The sequence below is a fragment of the Meleagris gallopavo genome, chromosome 4 (assembly GCF_000146605.3).
Source record: "Meleagris gallopavo isolate NT-WF06-2002-E0010 breed Aviagen turkey brand Nicholas breeding stock chromosome 4, Turkey_5.1, whole genome shotgun sequence".
NCBI classification, from domain to species: Eukaryota; Metazoa; Chordata; class Aves; order Galliformes; family Phasianidae; genus Meleagris; species Meleagris gallopavo.
This window is the reverse complement of record NC_015014.2, coordinates 21,070,010-21,094,919: the sequence shown is the minus strand read 5'-3', so window position 1 is coordinate 21,094,919 and position 24,910 is coordinate 21,070,010. Positions and strand designations below refer to the sequence as shown.

The 24,910-nt window shown below is 41.2% G+C and overlaps 1 protein-coding gene across 1 annotated transcript; it reads left to right on the top strand.

Annotated features, from left to right (window-relative positions):
- The first annotated feature begins 202 nt into the window (after positions 1–202).
- Positions 203–24,370, top strand: LOC104910617 (tyrosine-protein phosphatase non-receptor type 13-like). The gene is made up of 11 exons (XM_010709720.2): positions 203–763; positions 8,835–8,930; positions 10,759–10,858; positions 18,335–18,554; positions 19,928–20,002; positions 20,112–20,286; positions 21,282–21,435; positions 21,567–21,705; positions 22,129–22,281; positions 23,596–23,777; positions 24,183–24,370. The coding sequence occupies exons 1-11, from the start codon at positions 286–288 to the stop codon at positions 24,193–24,195; spliced, it is 1,785 nt and encodes a 594-aa protein (XP_010708022.1). The 5' UTR covers positions 203–285; the 3' UTR covers positions 24,196–24,370.
- Positions 24,371–24,910: the final 540 nt, after the last annotated feature.

The window sequence follows — 24,910 nt, the reverse complement described above, 5'->3', positions numbered from 1 at the left end:
AGATGGAATGTTTCTCAGAGTTGAGGTACTTGGAGTTTTGTCTTTGACTGAGCCAGTCTTTAAGTAGCTATCTCAGTGTTTCACATGACGAAATCAATGTCAAATGCATGCTTAGTGTGTGCTTTCAAGTACATAATGTGTGTTGCACTCCTGCGTACTAAATATAACATGACTTATATGAAGTGTCTCCTTATTCCAGGAAAAGCTTCAGTGGTTGATGCACGTGACGAGCACAAGACTCATTTCTCTCAACAGACAGTGCTTAACAAAGGGCTTAGCAAGTCGATGGGATTTCTGGCAATGAGAGGAACACAAGGCGAGGAAGAATTTTTCCAGGGCATTTCTTCAGATTACAACTCAGGACAGGAAGATTCTTTCTATCCTTACAGATGTAAAACCAATGAGTTTGAAAACAAAAGTCACCTCCATACAGATGCAGCTCCCAAGCGGAAGGTGTGGGCTTCCTCCACAGACTTGCTTTGCACGACCAACAAAGCAGCTGAGAGAGATCATGCTTCAGACTCTCACAGGTACAGTCATCAGTGTGAGACCTTCGCTGTACGGACTTCTACTATGACCAGAAACAAAGAAGCGAGATACTCCGATGGGAGCATAGCACTGGATATCTTTGGACCTCAGAAACTGGACCAAACACGCCATGTGCCCGAGACATCAACTTCCGCAGCAATATCGAGTGCCTTTGACAGGATAAGGGAGAGACAGAAGAAGTTGCAGCTCCTGAGGGAAGCCATGAATGTAGAAGGTTAGTGAACCTTTTAGATGTTCTGAATTATTCCAGTCACTAAACAGAGATTTCTCTTTATGATAAATTTGAGTTCTCTTGTAGCAATTCTTGAAACTGCTGAAATTTTACCTTGGCCTTCTATTTTTAAGTAAAATTTAAGTATTAGAACATTACAATAAAAATGAAAGTGCTTGTGCAGATTACTTTCTCAGTAAAGATAGTTGCTCTCTTTAAGCCAGCTAGTATCAAGTGAAATTAGGAAAAAATAATATTGGCAAGTGATTTCCCTTCAAAGAAAATATTCCTCTCCAGTTATTAGGAATGAATTTATAACCCAGAGAAAAAGATGTGTGTCACCTGGAAATCTCAGGTTTTGCTCTGTGTAGTTCTGGATTATACAGTTGAGCCCATAAATATGTAATTTCTTTCGGGTTTATGTTAAGATTTTTACCTCAGTGAGAATAATTATCAGCAAGTTCCCCTGGTTAATTTAGAGAACATGGGGAGAGGAAAAAAGCTTCTGTGGAAACTTCTGAAAACATCTTCCTGTGGAGCCATATAATGAGAAATTATATTTTGTTTGTTTTGAATATGTGGCTTGATTTTCAGGAGTTATAAATATAGTTCAGCTGAATTGGAACTGAGTGCCAAGTCAGAACCTGGTCTTGATGGGCCAGAAGGTATAATTTATTTATCTAAGGTGTAAGCTGGAAAAGCTGTGTGTTCAGAGCTAGTTGAGTGATTTATTCTAATGTGTACGAAGTCCACACAATTGAATACTCACCTGGCTGTCTTATGGCAGAAATAATGACTATGTGATGTTATTTCTGTCTCATTGTTCTGCTCTGAGATGTAAGGACCTCCTCAGGAACATCTCTATTAAGAAGAAATGATAAAGCCTTTTATCATTGAATAATATAGAGTTGAAGTTGCCAAAATCACTCCTGTCATCATTCCAGGAGAAGCCTATATTGCAGGTTGCATGGGAAGTTGATTCTTTCTCTCCCATGCACATGAGCCTTGTGCTTCCGAGAGAAGGAGTAGTATTGACAAGGCATAGGCAGTTTGAAAACCTGCTGTGATTGATGTAACAATTGTGCAGAAAGGACACATGGAAATTTGTTGTGTCCTCATATTGACATCTTTTAATGAGGGTTACATTATCAAGTGAAGGAATGAATGTAGATGGAAATAGTACTGTAGAGATAACCATTGTTTGTTCAGAATAGAACTTCACCGTCTGTAATTATCTACTGAGATGTCTGATGTGGCAGAGGGGATGTTTGTGGTTTTGGTTCGAGAGTGTGGAATTGAAGGGGACCATATCAAATGTGTGAGTCACCTCAAATGTTTAGAGATAGGCACCTCGCAGAGTGCAAGAGGAGGCCACTCCCTGCATTAGCAAAGATAACCAGCTTTGTTGGTCAAGAGTTCAGCTTTGTGCAGGTTGGTGTTGCACAACAGCAAAACCGAAAGCTCGGCCGAACCCCTTGATGAGTAAGGCTTTCTCATTCTTAGTCAAACAGATTGGTAGATGGCAGAGAATGTAACATGCCTCCCGTGCCTTGACATCCTAGATGGGTAAGATGTGTGAAACTGTGCAATTCATTTGGGGAATGGGTGAGCAAACCAGGAACTGGGGCTCTGCAGTCAGACGAGCTGAGTGACAAATCTCTACAGGGCAGATGGAAGCAGTTACAGTGAGTCACTGCCCATCCTAAGGAATTCACAATCATTGCTTGCTAGAAAAAAGTCTTGGGTACTTTCTCAACAGATAGCTCTTGATAGAGCAGAAAAGAATATTGCAGCCCAGCTCTTGTTTTGTAGTTAGAGTTCCATGTTCTTCTGCTTTATTTTAGATTCTTCATTTTTCTCTACTTAGAAGTTGGGAACCAATATCTGACTGTGAATGTGATATTTTAATTAGACCCAATTAGAAGAGGTATTTTAGGACAAGGAATAGGGGATGGTTTTTCACATAGGAGTTAGAATCATAGAATCACAGAATGGCTTGGATTGGAAGGTTAATACAGCACCACCTTCTATGGTAAATGTTGGAAAGAAGGAAGGAGAAGCAGAACAAGGTGTTCTAACAGATTGGTTGTCAGCAGTGAGGGTTCTGCTCCAGCATGGAGTTGTGGGATGGGCCAGGAGCCATGGGAGCCAGCCTGGGGCTGGGCTCAGCAGTGCAGAGGTTATCTCCCTGTTTTGTGATGTGGTGGGGCCGTTTGCAGTCCAGCTGAACCCAGGTCAAGGTTGCATGTTAGGTGTGAGTAAGGCCTGCCTGCAGCTGTAACTTGTTTTTCAGTTTCTGAACTGTAAAATGGCATTCGACTTGGTAGGCCAGATATAAGTTCCCTCTTCAATCTACATAGGAATTTAAGTGACACGTGGCTTATTTCTCCCTTAACTTATTTTGGGTTGAGCTGGCAAACTGTTTTGTTATTCACAAGGCCTTGAGGAGCTGGCTGTTTTGGAAAAAAAGAATGTTCTCATGCTCAGGCTCCGGTACACCAAGCTTGCACTCAGAGCAGATTTTACAACCTAAATTATAAACTCATGAAAAGTAGTGTTTATAGTGGAAAGAATGACAGAGCTTTAATTACAGCTGTGCTGTAGTGGGATTGTTTGTAGTGAGCTACTGAACATCCAAACTGCACTGTAATCTGCAGCCGGGACGCCTCGGGTGCTGACGAACTGCTGTCTTTGTGTTCTTCCTCTGCATTGTGTTTATTATGTGCTGTATGCTAAGGAAAGTTTGGGACTTTTCTCAGGTGCCAGAAGGTGGGGACGGGAAGAGCAGAGGACTGCTATCTAGTTCAGGGATACAGCAGCCAATTCTGAACACTCAGAGCAGATTCCAAAATCTGCTTTAATCATGCCAAGAAATGGAAGAATAAGTGCTGTGTCTCAGCTATGATTGTTCATTCCTATTTTTGTAACAGAGTTGTGGGGAGCTTAGTTAAAACCGAGCAATTATTGGTACCAAATGAGCTGATTCTGTTGTTCTCTTAAACCCTGGCAGTTTTTGCTTGGCACCGTTGGCGACATCTCTGCTTAGAGAGAAAATACTGTCTTTTACATGAGGGAACAGGGAGCAAGGATTGCCATGTCCTGGTGCAGGGGCACATGGGCTGGCTTGAGAGCAGTGCTACAGGGCTGGCTGTGCAGCAAATAGCAGACAAGAGGAGGAATAGGGGAGGATAACAGAAACTGGATCTAGATGAAGCTTTGGAATGTGACTACAGGGGTGGGGTGTGGGGGTGGTTTGGGAATATTCCCAAGACTTTGTTAAAAGGTTTTGCAGTTGGAGTCATGTGAGTTCCAGAGCCTCAGTTTGGTTTTATCCCTCTCTCTTTTTACATTTGATTTTTCCTACTGAAAGGAAGATTTTTTCTTCACTTACTGTTGTTTTCTCCATGGAGTCAACAAGAGCAGACAGTAGTGTTCTGTGCCTCCAGAGATCAGCCTTTGCCTCCCAGGTGTATTTTATCTCACCAAGTGTTAATTCCTGTACGGACTCATCTGGACCCCATTTATAAGGCTGTCATGTCATGGCTGTTGTGTTTGGGTTGGGAGCAAGGGGTGGATGTCTGGGGGTACTCCACATGTTCCAGATTTTAAAGACTCCCATAGTTTGAAGCTGCATTTGTGAATGAGGAAAGATGTCTGCAGGTAAGCAGACAGTGCATGCAGATGAGAGACTGGAATTGGGAAGCTGCTGGAGAAGTGGTGAAGTAGGAGATGGGGTTTGGGAGGAGATGGCACAGAAGAGGAACAGCTTCCCTACTAACTCATCTCTGTGAATCCAGTGAAATGCACACTTCTTTCAGCTGGATTGTATTTACTCAATTATTCTGTAGGTGAAGCAGGGGAAATGCGCAGTGATGTTCACAGTGTGCGTGTGGAAGCAAACGGAGGCTCAGCTGACACATATCTTACCATCACTGTGCTGTAGGATGATTTAAATGCAGTGGTGATACGATGAGTTTGTCATGTGGTTGGTATGTCCGGTGTGGACCGAGTTCAGCTTGAACAGTGATCACAGATCACGGTTGTGAAGCTGAAGGGTGGGATAATGAACTGCTTTTACCTAAGGAAAACCTTCAATCATAAATTATACCGGGCCTATGGAAGTTGGGTTTTCATGGAAGAAAATTTATGTTACAGTCTAAAATTCAAGTGTTCTGGCATCAGCCAGCACTGTTTTGTTCTGAACTACATGGCTTATCTTGAGGTATAAAACAGACCTTGTAATCCCATCACTGCTCTGCAGAGTGGCAGGTGTTATCTGCTGTCACATCTGCAGCAGCTTGCACTGTCTGGGAACAGGTTTGGGATTATCTCAGTCTAACAAAACATTTAAGAACAAACAAAACCAAAACTGACTGTGTTTGTCATACTTTCAGCCAGCGTATGAGAGTGTGTGTGGTGTGCATGCACGCTTCCTCCTGGATGGTGTGATCAAGATCCAGAAAAGAATGGTGGAAGGCACCGAATTCTTGCTGCCCTTCACCCTTCCAGCCCTGGAGATGTGTGGGACTGCAGTTCTACACAACTCTCCTCCTGCCTATCACCCAGATGGTGCCAGACCTTGCATACCAGATGACCATTAGGTTCTCTGGGAGGTCTGAGTGGTGACATGGTTGGTATGCTCAGTACAGCTTTTCTGTTCGGAGTGTAGCAACTGTGTATTAAAAACAAGGGTTGAGACTGCTCCCCTGGAGGAACAGATTTCTTCCCGTGGCTGTTTGTCCAGCTGGATCTTCACTAGGAATTCAGACTGGGTCTCTGTACTCTTCCCACCTGCACCTGTGCTGTTCTGCCTTGCATAAGGTCATTGAAGCTTGATTAGATGGAAAGAAGAAAAAGAAGGGTGAACATGACTCCAACCTATTTGCTAAACCCTTGTGAGGGAAGCACATCCCAGCTCAAAGGACTGTTAATGTATTTTAAATGATACTATAATGAAACTCTCTGCTAACAAAGGCGCATACCACTACAACCCACAGACCATCTAGCACCTTTTCACAAAACTACTCCTTTAACTCTGCCATTGTCTCAGTCCTTTTCCTTCTCTGTACAGCCAGTCATAATTTTGCAATAACATGTATTTGAAAACCAGTGTATCTAATGTGAGTCATGTGCTCGGGATAATGGCATTCCAAGTTGAACGTGGTTCTGATTTCTGTTGCAGTTAGCTGGGACAAGGCTTTCTGTAATGACGTGTCTGGGCTCGCATGCCTTGCCCTGCACAAATACTGTGTTTTGTTATTTCGTGCTAGGTGAGGTTTGTGGGGTTGTGCTCTCCTGCCTCGTGGGGAGGTGGGAAAAATACCACTGCAAACACTGAGTAACACGGCCTGGGTTCTTTGCTCATTCTGCATTGGGTGGTACCTGGTGTTAGCTTTGGTTGTATCACAAGTTTTATATGGATGTTGTAGTCATGGATTCTTAGAATGTATTGAAATTCAGAGGTAGTTTTTATGTTTGTTTCATTGTTTTCATATCTTAGTGGAAAGGAAAATGACTTAGGGTGTTCTGGTAAGAGACTGTCACTGTGTAATGTATAGGAAAAGCTATTGGTAGAATAAGTTTTGCTGCAGTGTGCTTGATGTTTCTAGAAGTTAAATCAATCCTATGCTCTCTCCTTAGGCACCAGGTGTGAAACAGCAAGGTTTGTTAAAAAAAAGTCCTGGGGAAACCTATGGATTGTGGAGAGAAGTTCTTTATTCCCTTCATTTGCTGTTGTGGATTTCATCTTTCGTCTTCCCACCAACCGGGCTGGAAGCTCATCCTTGTTTTTGTAACTATTGCATGAAGAGCTGAACTTTACCTTGATCCCAGAGTCAGGGCTCGTGACCTTTGGAGGCTAGCCCTTATTTAGAAGGAGTTTGGTTTGGCCATGATCCATGTGTCTTGTCTGAAGTTAAATCTCAGTGTGATGTGTTAGAATTAAAGAGGATGTGCTGAGGAAAGAAGGCAGCATGAGTTATTTGGTGACTTTTTCCAAGCACAGCAGATGTAGTATTGAATCCAGTGCTTGCTGGTCTGCCCTGCACGTCCTGTCTGTGCCCCTAGCAAAGATTTCACGTGGTCAGGATGTGTGCATGTATCTCATCAACAGCTGAGAGCCAGGAGCTGCTGCCAATGAGAGAATGCCCCACAGCAATCATATCAGAACTCTGACTGCACGCTCCTTGGCTTGGGAGCTCAGCTCTGGGCTCCTGATTTAAAGTTTTACATGGATTTTGTGCAGAACGCCATGTCTCAAAGGAGCGGGCTGGAGAGGCACAGTTTGTGTGTTGTTCAGGAAGCCCAGCTGCTGACTGGGTGGAAAAAAGATCTGCTCAAAATCTCCTGTTGTACTTTGTGCCCTTCCTTTCCTCTTGCATCAAAGCCAGCCAGCAGACTTGCAAAATCAGCAGTCAATAAAACTGCTGGGAAAGAGGAGATCTGTTTTCATTTAAGCGTTTCTGTGCTGTAGCTGCTGTATTGTGGTAGGGTGGATGCTTCATTTGAAGGGGTGGGAGCATTGTAACAAAACACAGCAAAAGGCTCCTTACCGAATTTGACCTTTGTTTCCCTATTTAGTCAAGTAATGGCTAGGTTGATGGTGAATTTCTTTGCATTAAAACCCAGGGTGCTGAAGTAACAGTTGTGAAAGGGAAGGCGATTTTAGTGCTGGGTTTGCATGGCAGAGTGCTTGCCCTGCTGAAATAAAGCTGTTCCTAGTACCCAAACAAGGCATCTTCGCTTGCCAATTGAGCTCAATTTCTTCCTTTCTAAACAGCAGATAACTGGTTTTCCATAAGAACATTTTTGATACTGGAGGTTTTTGCCCCTTTTCCTCATTTCTTTTTCTTTCTTTCTTTTCTTTTTTTTTTTTTCAACTGCTTCATGCCATCCCTAGAAGAAGTAAAGTTGTTCCATTTCACCATTATGTGTGGGTTCTTTGTTAGTTTCATGTGGTTTGGTTTTCTTACTCCACTCTAGAAGGGGGAAGCAAAATTAACTGAATTTGTGTTAGAAAAGAGCTCTGTTTTCTGTTTGTGTTCTGGATAAAACAGAAAAGATGTTTTTGTTATTTCTGTATTATAACCTCATTATTAATAATTCTCTCCCAGAAGATGTATCGCTGGGTTAACATCTCTTCCAGCTGTACTCTGCAGTAACTTCATATCTGCTTCTGCTGCCTGCCCCATTGCTCAGCATTTTGTATTCCAACCTTTCCGTTCTTTGCTGCAGTGCTTTGCATTTGTATCTACAGCTGTTAGAATGTTACCTTTATGTGGTCCTTCTGGAAAGGACAACTGAAGCGATATTCTGAAGGGGTGAACGATGGAGGCTTTTTTGTTGTATTTGTTTCCTGCTTAGAAACACTCTGTGTGGTTGTTCAGTGGCCTGCATGCGAGAATGTTCTGGGAGGTTGTTGCAAATACCGTGGATGGATCCTTTCCACTGCCTCCTTTGCTTCAGTATTTGAAGAATCCACCAATGGGAGCGGTTGAGGCTGTGTTGTTCTGATTTCTCTTCAAATGCAGTTTGTTCTGGTTCAGTAAAAGTCCTGGAGAGACTCATTAATTAATTGTTAAGATATTTTTTTTTGTGGGTGTCAAACATGAGTGAATTATAATTTTCCAGTTCCCGCTTTCTCGCTGTGAGGGTTTTTCCTCTTTCTTAGAGAAGGAACCAGGGGCTGGGCCATGGTTGTCACGTTCCACACATGAAAGGTGTGCACAGACATGTACATCACTTTGGGGTTGGGTGGTAGAGGTCGGTTTTTGTTGTTTCTCTTTGGTTAGTTTTTGGGTTTTAACCATCAGTTTTAACTCGGGAGTAATTCTGAGAGGGAGTTATGAGGAGTGGATCTCCCCAAGCAGCTAGGAGAGGGCCAGCAGCCCCCAGAACCCTGGGCTGTGGAAGCAGCCCTGTGGATTCACTAACCGTGTCCTTGGCTTTCATGCTCCCTAAGCACAGAGAGGCATTTAAAATACTGAGAATAGAGCACATTTCATTGCACTGTGTTTGATTCTACATTAGAACTGTAGTTCTCTTGCTATTCTGATACCCTTATTTCAACTTTCAGAGCCTCTGAGAAGGTACAAATCATACCACAGCGATGTTTACAGTACTTCGAGTGAAAGTCCATCCATTATTTCTTCAGAAGCAGATTTCAGGCAAGGTAAGTTATCTGCTTTAAAAAATAACAAAACAGAAAAATGTGAAGAAAATAGTTTGAAGAAAAACAAAAGAAAAAAGATGAGGGAAGTCTAAATCTGTAGTAGGAGGCTTGGTAATTACCACTAGTCTGAAGTTGTAAGATGATCTCATGTAATTACATAATTGTGTACAATTCAGCACAATTGGCAGTCTGTGCAGAAATGAGTTTGACATTTCACACTCTGAAAGGGAACTTATCAGGAAAAGGTGGAAATGGTTAACTTCCCTGGAGGACTTGATCTAAATGGCACGCAGCCTTCCCAGGCACAAAAACAATCAAACTGTTGCTGGTGTACAGTTGTAGTAAATTGCAAAAGCTTTATATGGAACATGTATGCTTTAATTATTTAGATTTCACAAGGCTTCTCTGTGAGGATGAAATAGTTGGTAATTTATAAACCAAAATTTTGATGTAATGCAAAAATGTCTACTTATATGAGAAGTGTATGTAAGTTCTACAAAATCAATGGCTTGGCAAAGCAGGGGATGGTGTGAAGTTCTTTTCATTGAGAAATAGCAGGAAAGGTTTCCTTCCCACTGTGGAAGCACAGCATGTAAAAAAAAGGTTGAGATGTTCTTTGAAGAAGTGCTAAAATGGTGAAAAGGCATCAAGAGGAGCACATAGGATTAAATCAATAACTAGCTTGGCAAAGGCATAGTAAGTGGTGGAGGTGAACCATTTTATCAAAATGTGAGAAGAAGTCAATAGCCAAGAAAAATGAGTACAAGCTGCACTGTGTGTGTCCTGTATGCGCTGCTCAACCCAGCCTCTCTGTACACACCACTCTTAGCTTTCCTCATGTTTTTGGCTCTCCTCCTCCTAAATGCTGAGCCAGAGCCTAGGAAGTAGAAGCAAGCAGCAAGTAACAATCTTGGTCTGAAGGCGCAGCTCCTGTAACTCACTTCCATTCCATGTTTTGCCATTCAGACCAGGCTGCTTGAGAATATCTGCCCAAAGCCAAAAATTTCTGAGGTCTGTACTGGTGATAGAGAGCTACTTTTGGCTACCTGCACTGATGGATTCAGCAAAACAGCTGTAATGTAAAGAACAATTTCAAAGTTTGCATGACCAAGAGCTCTCCTGCTGCCTTTGTTCATTGTAGGTACAATCAGAGACAAAAGCAAAATGCTTTGCAAAATCAGATCCTAAATGTAGAATCTCAGTGCTGCTGCAGAGGACTTATTAACAAAAGAGATGACTTGTCAACAGGAAAGCAACCAAGTCTATTACCAAAAAGAGGGAAGAATGACCACTATTTCATAGATCATAGAAAAGTGTCAGATTTCAGAGACAGAAATTAAACACAGTAGCTCAGCAATATTCTGGCTTCCTAATTCCCTTCTTGTGAAGGGAAGCACTGTGCCTTACCTAGCTGCTCTGATTCTGCTCCTGGGCAGTTTTTTATGGTATCTCTACCACTTTACATTTCGTGACTGAAAAAAAACATTGCATGCTGGAAAGATGTCTGTGTATTTGTGTGCGGTTTTGTGGTTTTGATTGAATGGGGTTTTCTTGTGTTGTTTTTCTTTTTTAATTAGTCTTGCCTTAGTATTCTTCCTCAAAGAGCTTGTGGTATTGTTACCTTCATTGGAGGAAGCAGTAAGATCTCTGAGAACTGAAATGACTGCATAATGGTTGCGTGTCTAATATCAGGAACATAGAAACCAGATTCCCTCTAGGTTATCTTTGATGAAAATCTAATTAATCTCTGCTAAGTCCTTAATTTTAGATGGGATTGCTCCTTATGCTTTGTTGCCCAGTCCTATACTAATTTGTTTTGGTTTGCCAGTGAGAAGAAATGAAGGATTCAAGAGAGATGATGCCGGTACTGCTTTGCCAGGTGCTGATGATATCTCCACATCGAGTCAAGCTCATTCTCAGAGGGCAAGGTAAACCATGTGAAAGCAATGTGTCTTGGAATGCTCAGTCTCTATCGGAGAAATCACTGTAAATCTGTGAGCAAATTTTTCATGGGCTTCTGTATAACATTGGTAAACCGCTCGTTGGACACTAAAAGCATTTCAGAATTGCATGCTGCAGTCAGAAGTCTCATCATACACTGTGGTATAGAGGTAACCATATCAACCAGGAGTCTAAACTCAGATCCTATATTTATTCAAGACAGGACTGCACTCTGTCTTAATGCTGTATCTGATAAAGGTCAGAGCTTGTGTACTGCTTGAAAATACTGAAATCATTTTGTATTTTGATTATACTTTTCTAAAAGTTTTAGAAAGTATTGATATCAGTAAGTATTATTTTGAAGTGTGCTCACTTAATAATGGAAGTATAATATATAATTGCTTTAAAATAAGCCAACAGCTGTCCCTGTAGTTGCTTCGCCTGACAAACACTTGGTTTCTGTTGGTGTTCCATTATTGTCTTTTTGCTTTTGTGTAACCTTAGCACTGACTAGGCAGGCCCATTTAGTAACGACTTCTGCTTTCTGAACTGCCTTTTACCATTATATATATTGGAATATTAAGTCTGTACATTGTTGTGTTTTGTTTTGTTTTTTAATTTATTTTACAAATGCTGTTCATCAATACTGCTTTAAAAAGTGGGTTCTACTTTGTACTACACCTTAGTACAGCAACAGCTGCTCTGACCATACCTGCTGGGTTCTGTTACTTCCATCGTAAGTGTTTGAGCATCATTCAGATATGGACCTCTTAGATGGAAAATGTTTTTTTAGTCTCTGTCAGATGCTGAGTTACCTTGGAGTACTTGATCAAAATGATTGAAATTGCTTTTATTGTGGAAACAGGGGAAGCTGGGACATGTTTCCTTTCTTCACTGCAGCAACAACAGCCATCTCAATAGCCTTCTGTTTTGTTTGGGATGGCTCAGGGGAATGAGAGCTCAATATTTTAGGATATTTATAACTTTTTTATCATGGTGTTTCAGGGTACATTTGAATCTGAGAGACAGGATGTCTCAGGAGCAGAGGCAAGCAAACCATGCACTCAGAGCAGCACAGATGGCTATGGGTTCCACTCAACATACACATACTCAACATGCATACACTCACACACACACACAAGCATCCATTTTAGATAATCCCCGTAAGCGGGACGCAGAAACTCCCTAAGCAAGTGCACTATTACTCACCGACCCTTGAGAGATTGCAAACTGCCTAAAAGGAGAGAGAAGGGACATGCTGGTGGTGGATGTGATAGGTAATGCCAGCAGGGCATCCCCTGTTTCAGAGTGCACTTTTCTTCTCTCTTCCACTGCAGCCTCTCTCCTGCTTTTATTCTCCCCAGGGTCTGCAGGGTTTTTTCCACCTGCATGCTGTACCCACGCAGCCAACACGTGATGCAGAGCCCAAGTGGAACACCTGCTTGCAAAACAAGTCTTTGCAAAAACAAGATAAACTACCAAGATCAGCTCTCTCTACAAAACACGATATTTGGGGCTTACAGCCACAAGTATCAGTTCCCTTAAAACTGTCAAAATACTTGTTCCATCTGATAATCATTCTTTAGTCAGGGGGCCTTTAAGTCCCTGACACACATGAGCTAAATGGAAATCTTTTATTCTATTAAAGAAACTCAGAGTTGTCTACCAATTGTAGCTATTTGGGCTGTTGAATGTGCCTGTTTTATTTTGGCCTGCAGGGTGCTGTGCAGTGAAAAGGGCTAAGAGCCATGCTCTGACCATGGAGATTAAAATGAAGGAACATGTGCTTCCTACACTACATTACATGACCCGAATGCATCTGAGTGAGGCAGGGTCTAAGATGATCTGTGAGGGGAATGCAGATTAGCAAAAGAAAGGTGACCTGAAGCATTACTTGGTCTGCTGAGATGACACATTGTTTTCTTAACACTTGCACTGTGCCTGAAAACTGTAAATTGTTTAGAAGTATGTGTGTTGGCAAATATATATAATGGCTTTTCTTGTAGTGGAAAAGTATTTAAGCATTGCTTAGCTGGGTGGATACTTCTTTGGTGGTTGGAATGCATGTAACACTGGCAAATCATGAAATCATTTGATTTGGAAGGGACCCTTAAAGATCATCTAGTCCAATTCCCCTGCAACGAATAGGGATGTTTGCAGTTAGATCAGAGCTCCATCCAGACTGACCTTGAACGTCTCCAAGGGTGGAGCTTTTACCACCTCTATGGACAACTGTGTGAGTGCTTCAACACAACCCTTGTGTAAAAAACTTCTTCCTTGTATCCAGTCTAAATCTACTCTTTTTTAGTTTGAACTATTTCCCCTTGTCCTGTCACAACAGACCCTGCTAAAGAGTCTGCCCCCTTCTTTTTTTATAGCCCCCTTTTACATATTGAAAGCCTGTTATCAGATCCCCCCAGAGCTTTCTCTTCTCATTCTCAGAGGGCAAGGTAAACCATGTGAAAGCAATGTGTCTTGGAATGCTCAGTCTCTATCGGAGAAATCACTTTGATTTGCTGAACAATTTCAGCTCTCTCAGTCTGTCCCCATAGAAGTGGTGTTCCCTTGGATCATTTTTGTGGCCCTCCTCTGGATGCTCTCTAACAGGTCCATGTCTCTCCCATACAGAGAACTCCAAATCCAGATGCAGTACTTCAGGTAAGGCCTCACCAGTGCAAAGTAGAGGGGTAGGATCACCTCTCTCTTCCTGCTGACCACGCTTCTTTGGATGCAGCCCAGAAAATGGTTGGCTTTCTGGGCTGTGAATGCACATTGCTGGCTTGTGTCCAGCTTGCCATCTACCAGTACTTCCAAGTCTTTTTGCTTGGGCAGTCCTTACATCCCCCAGCTTGTACTAATAGCGAGAGTTGCCATGACGCAGGCACAAGAGCAGGAGGTGATAAGGAGTAAAAGGCTCTAAGTTTCTGATTCCAGTTGTACGCTGCCCCAGCACTGCACTAGAATGGTCAAACAGTTCACTTAGCACTACGTGCACAGAGTGAGCTCAGAGCTTTCTTTACTCCTTTGCCCTTATTTCTTTCTTTCTTGATGAGCACTCTGAAATCAGCCCTGTTTTCACAGTGCGTTTGAATTCACAGAATCACAGAATCACCGAGGTTGGAAAAGACAAGATCATCCAGTCCACAAACCGATAGTTCAACTCATGGAAGCTGCCAGTTCAACATTATGGCTATGCTTAAGAATGAGCCAGCAGTAATTGGTGGATACTAACAGAGAACTTCTATTTCTGTTTGCAAAACATTTCAGAAACTGACTGTAGCGTGCGATATGGAAGCGAGTCACACTGCTGTTAACGAATCAGGCCCTTATGGAAGTGAAAGTGCTACCATTAAAGATTGGAGACTTTCTCATGGTACATTTTACAATGTATCATTTCACTTTAAAAAATGCTTTTAATAGAGCTGGTTTGTGTACGTGTGGAATTCTGAAGAGAACTACTACTCTGTACACACAGCATGGAATCATCTGCTGCTTAGCAATGGTGTGAACCTTACACTGATGTAATTCTCCAGTCTTTCTCCAAGGCCTGGTATTCATTTGAGTCTGCTGGTGTTGCTTGGCTTCATTTCCGTGCCTGTGCTAAAAGATACTGTTCTACAGCTGCATGAGAAATGGCATAGAGGGGTACCACAAGTTCCTTACTGATTTCCATACTTGTGTCTCAATTTCCTTAGACTAAAAAAAGCTTTTTCTGCTGAAGAACCACATGAATAATTATAGTCAAGATTTTAAAAAGTCTTGAAAGCAAATTTTACATTTTTCTAGACCCACTGCAAAACAGCAAAGCAGCTAGGAGCAGAATTTGTTCCTACAATAATAGTTTGATAATATCTCTGTTAATTACATGAGCTGAATGGAAAGCAGAGCTGGCTAACTCCTTCTTTGCTGTTCTCCAACTGCTGCTAAAGCTTTGCAGTTCTATGCAATGTAGAAAGAAGTACCATCAAAACCAGTAACAGAATTCAGCAGGGACATTTCTGGGGAAGTAATGCACTGTTTGTATCCAGAATATTGCACGTTGCTTCTTCAGAATGTTCTGTGCTGATGAAGACCGTGGCTTTTCTGACTTCAGAAACGCTCTTTCAAAGTACTTGCTGACAAATAGTTTTAAGAAGCACATTCTCAGAAGTTAGGGTGTTTTGGCTGATCATTTGATTTCAGGGTCTGGGACATTATGTGACTGAATCCCCAGCTTGAATCCTTTAAGCAGCTGGGAGCAGTTTTAGTGCTCAGAGATACCATCTATACTTCAGTGCATTTTAAATGTACTGCTCCTGTAATATGTCATTAGAGACAGTCTGTTTAATTACCTGTGGAATGAACCTCGTACAATTGAGGTATAGCAAATGGGGGAATCTGGATTAAAGGGAACCTGCAGCCAATGCTAAGCAAGCAGTAAAGCTGCTCATTTGCCAGGCTGTGGGACTCATGCTGCAGCCTGCTCCTGAGCTAGCAGCAGCCATCAAATTTTTTTAGTAGTTTTAGAATAAGGTGAAACCCTTCTTGAGTTCTGTCACCGCTGTTACCCTTTGAACTTCTCGGAATGCTTTCCTTGTGGCAATGGATTGTGCCTGTTTTTCCTCTTTGCTTCTTGTATTTCTGATTTTTGTCCTTTTTTCTCTTTTTCCTCCTTCACTATTTCTTCCTTTTTCTCTCCAGGAGCAGCTGCTGACACGGATCTTTTCCTTCTGTTCCCTTTCCTTCCATTCCCCACTACATTCCATGTGCATCTCCATCCTCTCCTACCCAAATGCATCACTCTTTCTCCGTCTCTTCCTGACCTTCCCATTGCATTATCACAGAATGTCCACCCACTTCCCTTCTTCCAGCCTCCTCCTCTGACCCAATCTGTGCTAATACTTGGTAAGTACACTGGCTCTATATACACTTGCTGCTTTTGGAGTCGGCCATCTGTGTGATGGCTCTCCTGCCATCTGTGGGTTAATGAGCAGCTGTAGGGCTGTGATTTGCACTCAAACACAGATGAAAATACAGAGCAGCAACCAAGTGCTTGCCTCGTGGGGAACCAAAGGAAAAACACTTTTATCTGCTATGCTATCTGTTAGAAATGGAATTTGGAGTTTTTGGTGAGAGTAATAATATCTACACGTTCCACATTTCTCAGAAGTGCTCTGCCTGTATCTGTCAACGGTATCTTCTCTACTGACATAGGAGAGGTGCAGTCCTGGTCTTGGAAACCTGAGGGTGGACTGTACTCCACCTTCCAGAGAAAGTTGTCTGCCTGAGCCTGGCATTGTTGCGTTTAGCCAAGATGTCGATTTGCTTTCTTGAAGCAATGACAACATTTGTATCCTGCACCAGGAAAATGCTTGAAGCATTAAATTTTTTGAGCTTCCTCCCACTTGCCCCCATGCACTATTTCAGAAAAATGCACGCGAGTTAAAAAGGCAAGGCAGTGTAAGGATACTATTTTGCACAGTAACTTCTGATTGCTATTGGATACGTCTGCATGCTATTGGAAAGGCATTTTATTTTTCAGCAGTTGGCGTTTTCACTCATGTGAAAGTGCTTTCAGATAAAGCCAGTTGCAACACGTCTCACTTTTTCATATCATCTTTGATAATTCACAGATACTTATGTTCAGAAGGTGGTTTGGTTTTGTTTTGTGTTTTTTTTTTTCTTCATTTTGGAGCCCATCCTTAGACCTTGATCTGGAGAACGCTCATGGGCATATTTAAGTAACTTCATTGTGAATATTCCCACGTACGTTGATCTTAATAAATCTCCTCTCTGCAAAAAGCTGAGATTGTGCACAAGTCCCTGCAGGTCTGGGGCCTTTCCTCATTGCTGTGTCCTTTTGGGCACACATTATTAAGTCTTTTGCAGTGAGCAGCAGAGGAGGGAAAAGGGGAGCACTCTTATGAAGCCCAGAACAGTGGGGAGGATAATGAGTTAACATGAACGTGATTCTCCATTAGTCCTCAAGAACTTCCTCGAAATTCCATTTGAGGATTCAGTGTTATTTTGCTTTGTTCTTGACACATCATTGCCATTTTATTGTTTGGACTTTTCCACTGTAACATAAATTGTATTTTAAGACTGCTTTTGTCTTGTCTGTTTATCAGCCAATGAAACTTCAATCTCAGGACATTTGAGAGGATGTTCTGTGTGGTTTTCACTTCTGGCATTCTTTAGAAACTTGCTGTGATGATGGAAGTAAATTTGATGTCACGCCCACAAATTATCATAGACAATGGTGCTGTCTGCAAAGAGGCATTTTCTTTTACTTTTTAATTGATTTGTTCATCAAACACATTTGGGTTCTGATAAGAAGCAGCTATATAAATTGTTGTGTCCTAAAAAGTCTCTGTAAATGGCCTTCTTACTTCCAAGAGCTCTACATCAGTGTTGGTGCAGGACTTGATTTTACGTTTATCTGTATTCCTGAACTTCAGTGCAGATATGTAAAAGATTCAGAACACTTTCCATGTTTTTCCTTTAGCGTGCCATCAAATCTGGCTTATCTTAGAATTGGAATTATTAATACAACTAATGATGAGTTTTTAGCAAAGTGAACTCAGTTTGCTGTTGTGCCAGGTGCCTTTGTTAAATGTGCTTTTTGGTGGATGAAAGTTCTGTTAAGTTCCCCTACCTACTTCTGTTTGAAAATTGTCTCTGTCTAATTCTCTATACAGGAGAACATTATTTTTTTCTTGGGTTAGGATTTCTAAAGAGCCCTGGATACATTTGTTTTGAGTTTTGGGTTTACAAATGTTTTTCCTTCTGTATGGGAGACAGGAAGAGCAGTGAAATTATTTTTTTTTCTCCTTTTTTTGCATTTCCAAACATCTTGATTTTCAAATAAAAAATGGCCTCCACCCACCCAAAATGGGATATGACTTTCTTTCCTAATGGAAATAGATGAAGTTATCAGGACATTTGCTGGTATGAGAACTGAAAGCTAATTTGCTGTTTTCTCAGAAATAGTGGGATTTTTTATTTCGCTTGCTTGCTTTTTTTTTTTCTAGCTGCTTTATTTAGACTCTTACTTATTACCATGTTTGTGTATCAGTGAAGCCATTTCTAGCATTTTAAAAGAAACATTTTTTTCTCTGTTTGAAAAAGATGATGAAAACATTTAATTATTCTATTTAGAATAACTTAGAATGCTGAGATGTATACAATGTCACGTATTTTTCAGGCTGCATTTGAACGTTTATTTTTATACAAATAAATGACAGTTTGCAGTTGTAGAAGCTCGGCATGTTCTACTCATTTTCCATACTGATTGTTTGCTGTAGAGTGCTTCAGTCTGGATGTGCTATGTTTGTCTCCTGGCTGCTGAATAAATGTTGAGTTTAATGCAATATTTGTTTGTGGCCTGTTGATGTTTCTGGTTTTTCACTTTGGGAAGTGCTTAATGCAGAATAATGTCTGATTCCTACTGGTAATGACTTTTATCCCCTCTGACTGTATAGCAGGCAACATGAAGCACCATTTGAAGGCAATCTCGTCAGTCAAGAAGCGATGCTAAAGCGCCAGGAAGAAGAAATGCTGCAGTTGCAGGCTCGTATGGCTCTCAGGCAGTCCCGCCCCAACCTCTATCCTGGAGATGCAATCAGGTCCTCCATGCTGGACATCACCAGAGATCCGCTTAGAGAAATAGCCCTGGAAACAGCCATGACTCAAAGGAAACTGCGGGTAATGCCTTGATCTCACGTGAATCCTGTATTCTTTGAAACAGAGCTGAAACTGAAGTATGTGGGATTCATAAATCAGGTCCTGTAATAAACAATCATCAGTAGTTTGGTGTTGCTTTGTAGGAGAGACTTTGGAGATCTTGTAGTATTAGTAGGCTGGTAGGCAAACTCAGCATCAAAACATAATGAAACGAACAGCAAGACACAATTGAACTTGTGTTGAATACTACAGTACCCCAACAAGGACAAGGTGCATTTTTCTCCTGTATCCTGTGGTGTTTTTAACCAGATCTGCTTGTATTGGTTTCCTTTAGCAAAACGTGGATGAGTCCCACCACCTTCAGAGATTGTGAAATTAACAAACTGGGAAGGTAAAGACACACCAAGAGGATATGTTTACTCTTAGGTTCACCCTGAAGCATCATGCAAGCTCCCCTTTCCTTTCCCAGCTTTTGCTGGGAAAAGGAAAAGTGGATGAAGTATGAGATTAAAGAGGAAGAGGGAAATAGAGATATAGGCAGATGGAGCACTGATTGTTGGAATAGATGGCAATTTGATGCCCCCTGCTGCTGCTTTCGGTTCATTGGATTCTTTTCTTCTGGTTTGGATGGGAAAATGTGACTCGGGACTTACACGTGAATTTGCTAATGCAGAGTTTGTCTCCAGATGCTCGTTTGTCTCCAGTCCCAGCACTCTGGCTAATTTGTTCACGTAGGCCCTTATCGACAATTATTTGGATGAAACTTGGGCCTGTTCCTTAGGGTGCTATCAGTATTGAAATCAGTATTGTGCAGATATTTTCTTTTAAGTGTGTGGACAGATTAAGCTCTCCTACAATTCCCAGGAATAACCAACAAAATACTTGTTTTCTTACAGGTAGGCAGAAGTTGGCCATAATCTCTGCATGAACCTAGCAGGGAGAATTAGATTGAAGCATTTTAGCCTTTAGGAAAGGGGAGGTGGATGTTGCAGGCAGAAGTTTGCTGAGGCAGAGTTGCCATCAGCACAGTAGGCCTTCTCAATGTCAAGCAGCTGATGATTGAAAGAAGCCCAAGTGATCCTGATATGCAACATGCGCCTTGTATTTTCAAGGAAGACAAAATAATATTAAAGTCCCAGCTTTTTGCCCGCAAAAGGAAGGAAAACATTTATAGTGGTAATGTCATCAACAGCATGGCCTGCCAGTGTATCTGGCATGCATGTGGGCAAAATGAGATTGTTGAAACCAACCAGCTCTTGACAGGAATCCCTTGCAATTTTCCAGTTTCAGCTATCAGTTCCTATTTAGTGCGTAAGCAGAAGGGCAGGAGTTTACTGTGCCTCTGTCTCTTGTTCCAGTAACGCAGTATTCATTCATACTCTTGTGCTTTGCAGAATTTTTTTGGCCCTGAGTTTGTGAAAATGACGATTGAACCCTTCATCTCCTTGGATCTGCCGAAGTCTATCTTGGTAAGAGAGGGACTACTGAGCAGGTGGTGACAGGGAAAATATATTTAACCAACAAATGCACCTTAACCATGAGAGTGAACGTTGGGATATTTTGTTTCACCAAATGCAGACGAAGAAAGGAAAGAATGATGATACAAGGAGGAAAGTAAATGTGATGCTTTTAAGTGGACAGAAGCTGGAGCTGACCTGTGACACTAAAACAATTTGTAAAGATGTCTTTGATATGGTTGTTGCCCATATTGGCTTAGTGGAGCATCACTTATTTGGACTGGCTACTTTAAGAGGTAAGAATAAAAATTTTCTGGAGGAGATAGGTATAGAAAACAGGAGCTAACTACAGGATGTTGGAAATAATTGGAGGCTGCCTGGCATGTACAGAGATGCCACTTTGAGTTACACACTCTTGTATGAGGCAAAATACATTCCTCAGGGAAGAAAATGTTTATTCAGTAAAAGCCTACATTTGTCTGAGTAACAGCATCTCAGCTAGTTGTTTGCGGTTGCTGAGTGTTCTTCACAACTGCTTGTTGCCTTCATGTGTGTTGCTGTCTAGTGCCCCACAGAAGATGTGAGCTGGGTTTTCTCACAGCCTTTTGGAGGCAGTCCACAGGCATGCTAGGGCAAATGGTAGGGCCTCTTGTACAGAGTAAGTTGCCTTCAGACTAAATGAATTTGTTTCTGAACTGTTTGTTTTCTGCTGTTAGAACAGACCAGATGTTGGACTTCACTTTCCCCAAAGGGGAGAAGATCACTTTGGCAGCACTAATGTATTGAGACCTACGTTTCCTGTTTTTGTGTCTAGCAGGATATCACAGAACTGTAGCACTCAGAGTTCTGGCATGAGTCAGAAAACCTGAGCAGCCTGGGAGCCTTCTTCATCTGTACTTGGCTCCCAGTGCCTTTGGCAATTCAGCCATGAAAACGTTTTGTAGAAGTGTAAATTGGACATAAATAGTAAGGGAAGGAGGGAGTGACAGATTAGGAATTCCTATGGGTTAAGAGATTTGAAGGACACCATGGTGCCTGATCCATAGCTGTCATGCAAGAATTTTTTTTTCTTTTTCTGCTTTCATATTCTTTTGTTAACTAAAAAAATTATTTCCATTGCTGTTACTCAGTGTCCCCTTCAATAGCCATTGTGTTTACATGCCATTGTCAGGGCAGTAAGATTTTTCTGATGGCTGAATTCTAGAATTGGAAATCCAGTCCTGATCCTCCAACTGGAAAAATGACTTTGTTCTGTTTTTACCCGTGTCCTTTTCTTTAATGTTCGTGGCAGACAATGAGTTTTTCTTCGTTGATCCTGACATAAAGCTGAGTAAAGTAGCTCCAGAAGGATGGAAAGAAGAGTCAAAGAAAAAGAACAAGCCCCCTGTCAACTTCACTCTGTTTTTTCGCATCAAGTTTTTTGTGGATGATGTCAGTTTTATACAGTGAGTGTATGAACATCTTTTTAACCTCTTAAGCTCTAAGCTTATGGACATAAATTGAATATTTAGGCACTCCAAATTCCCTAAAAATAAGAGTACCAAAGATCATGTTTTTTGTTTTTTTTTTCTTCTAGGCATACTCTCACTTGTCACCAGTATTACCTGCAGCTGCGGAAGGACATCCTGGAAGACAGGATGCACTGTGATGATGAGACAGCCTTATTGTTAGCATCCCTAGCTCTTCAAGCTGAGTATGGAGATTACCAGGCAGAGGTACACCATCAGTCTCATATCTGAGAAATGATATTTTTGCTGCTTAATAAAAGAGTGGACTGTGAGCTACCGTACATGCTTCGCAGTTCCGCCCTGGACAGGAAAGTCAGCCAATGTGGTGTTGGCAATTGTAGTTTTCATATAGTCTAGCAGAGAATAGACATGGGACTGTTGTGGAACCTAGTTTAAGATCCAAGTTTTGAACCCTCCCTATTCAGTGGAGATGGATTCACACTTGAATAGGCCTTCAAACTATAAGTGAAATTAAGCTCTTGGTCAGCACTGGGATGTGGAATCCCTCCTCTTACACAGTCTAAGTTTACAGATCTGTAATTCTGTTTAAAATTAGTCCTTATGTTTCAGTCATATCCATGTAGTCCATAGCATATGGAGACGCTGTCACAAAAATGTTTTGTATTGTAGGTGCACGGCATGTCGTATTTCAGACTAGAACACTACGTCCCAGCTAGAGTGATGGAGAAACTGGATACATCCTACATCAAGGAGGAGTTGCCAAAGTTGCATAGCACTTACGTGGGCGCTTCTGAAAAAGAGATAGAATTAGAATTCTTGAAGGTAAGTGATACTGGTTTGTTTCCTTCATCAGACTTTAAAATTCCTTTTGAGAAGATGAGTGCATGGACTTCAAGTGAAATAGAGGAAAACAGCTGGAAAGGAAGGAAGCTGAAAACATCTTCTCAAGAGATTGATTGTTACAAGTGAAAAGAAATCATGATTGATGGGAGAGAAATCCTTTCACTGTTTTTTTTCACTGTCAGTATTCTTCTTGCTTTAGCTCAAATGAAGTAGTTAAAAGCAACTACTGATCCTCATGTTTATTCCAAAGGAAACTCTGATTATAATGCAGCACATCCTGCATTTCTTTCATATTTGTTTTTTTTTCATCTTATATGGGGATGGGGGGGAAAGAATTTAAATAAGAAAAAGTTTTGTTACAGCTCATATCTTTTGTGTTGCTTGAGATATTTGGTTTGAAGCAAGCCAGAAGCATTACTGAGCAGACTTCCTTGTGCAGATAGGCTGTAGAATGATAGGAAGACTGCATATAATCACAGATACACTTGGTTTATTCTAAAAGAGCCAATTGAGAAATGTAATTAAGGATTTTGCTGCTGTTGCTCATGAGATAGCGATCAGATACTGCCTTGACTCAATGCCTGAAAATGAATTTAGCAGGTGAGAGTTTGCAATTAAGCCACTGGATAACAATGACATCTGCATTTTCTCGGTCACTTTGAGACCACAGTGGCAGAGGTAATCTCAACTGTTGCTCATTTGGCAAAAATGTTCCTGTAATTGCTAGAAATTATGCTGAGCAGGAGCTGGGAACTTGATCGTAGTTGAATCTAGGCTGACCAGTGTTGAGGTAGCGAGAGCAGTTGGATTTCCTTGGCTGATACATTACTACAGTCCCTTCAGCAATGACTGAAGAGACAGCTAGAATGAAAGAGAGCAAAGTGAGCAGAATTACTTCTTTTGGCGGTCTTTGCTAACAACACAAAATGAGATCTGATTCTGCAGAGATCTGATTCTGCATTTAAGAAATGTATTCACACACCAAACGCATCTGACTGGTTACAATTCACTTCTAGTAATTAGTTTGTAGAAAGTTCAGTTTACTCAGAAATTTTTATTGTTCGTACTTCAGTTTTGAGATTTTAGATGAATCCTTGGTTCATGTGCTATAGCATTGGGCACATAAAACCATCCAGAACAGTTTGTATTCTGTGTCTTTGCTTTTGTAACGTCTGTGCACTGTGTACAGTCAATCTCAGAGGAAGCTTTTCTCCAAAATTCATCCATATATTTAATACTTGTAATATCCTTCACTTCAAACCCTTAGAATTGTTATTGCTTTCATCCATACAGCTGTGTCAGAGGCTCACAGAGTATGGCATTCACCTTCATCATGTGTTACCCGAGAAGAGATCCCAGACAGGCATCCTGCTGGGAGTGTGCTCCAGAGGAGTCGTTATCTTTGAGGTTCACAATGGTGCCCGCACTCCTGTGCTGCGCTTCCCATGGAGAGAGACAAAAAAATTTCCTTCAGTGTAAGTCAATCTCTTACCCTGTACCTGTGTGTCCCTTTCTGTGTTTGTATCTCCAGATCCTGTTTCTTTGTGTTCGTTATTTCTGCAAATTACGCTGCATTTCTACAGCATGATCTGTGACTGTCTTGTGTCAGTCTTCTGGCTCCCATAACTTACTGGAAACTATGCCCATTTCTTCTGTATTAAGGTTTTCAGTAGCAGACTGATTAAATAATAATAAAGTGCCATCTCAGTAGCTTTAAAATGCTTCTCTGTAAAGCTCAAATTACTTTCATTCCCTATGCATGTCTCCAGTCAGTGCATTTTCTTCAGGAAAATTTGAATGCAATTGTGCACAAGCAAATAAAAAATTATTCGTAGAGTAGAAGAAATCACCATCTTAACCTTTTTTTCCCCATCATGTAGAAGAAGAAAATAACATTGCAGAACACATCAGATGGTATCAAGCATTCCTTTCAGACTGACAACAGTAAAACTTGTCAGTACCTTTTGCATCTCTGCTCTTCCCAGCATAAGTTCCAGCTGCAAATGAGAACCAGGCAGAGCAACCAGGACACTCAGGACATTGGTAAGGATGCCACGTTGGTTTTTAATAACAATCTTTATGTGCTTTTATAAGAAGAAAAGCTGGACTTCAGCTTTGGTAATTCCACTGCATGCTACACAGGTAGCTCTGCATTTGCAGGGGTTATACTCTCAAAGCTTTTATTTTGAGAACAAGAGGGAGAGTTGGCAATTGCACAGAGCTAGCAGCCAGGAGCTCCTTTTAAGAAAAAGAAATCTAAAAATAGTTCATTAATATTGCCTTCTCATTTGATTAATGGCTTTTGGTACATTTAAGAAAAAATAATTGGAGGTAATTCCTTAATATAAACTTAAGAGTTTGTCCAGTGTGAAATGTGTTGATTTGATTACGTGAGATTACAGATAAAATAATGTAAACACAGTAGAGTAAATAAAACAGGAAGCAGTGTAATATATTGTGTCTGTAAGCAGTGAGTATGGCTGTCTTTATGCTACTTCCCTTTTGGTGGACCTATAAAGGAGCAATACTAATGATTTTTCCGCCCATTTTTTTCAAATAGGAATTGCCACCTGATTTGTGTATATGAAAGTAAAGTGCTCTTCTTTTA

Excerpts from the sequence above, each read along its gene's own strand:
- LOC104910617 (XM_010709720.2), top strand. The coding sequence starts at position 286 with ATGGGATTTCTGGCAATGAGAGGAACACAAGGCGAGGAAGAATTTTTC. Across the intron at positions 8,931-10,758 it reads AGAAGCAGATTTCAGGCAAG|TGAGAAGAAATGAAGGATTC; the intron begins GTAAGTTATCTG and ends TTGGTTTGCCAG. Across the intron at positions 20,287-21,281 it reads TGGACTGGCTACTTTAAGAG|ACAATGAGTTTTTCTTCGTT; the intron begins GTAAGAATAAAA and ends TGTTCGTGGCAG.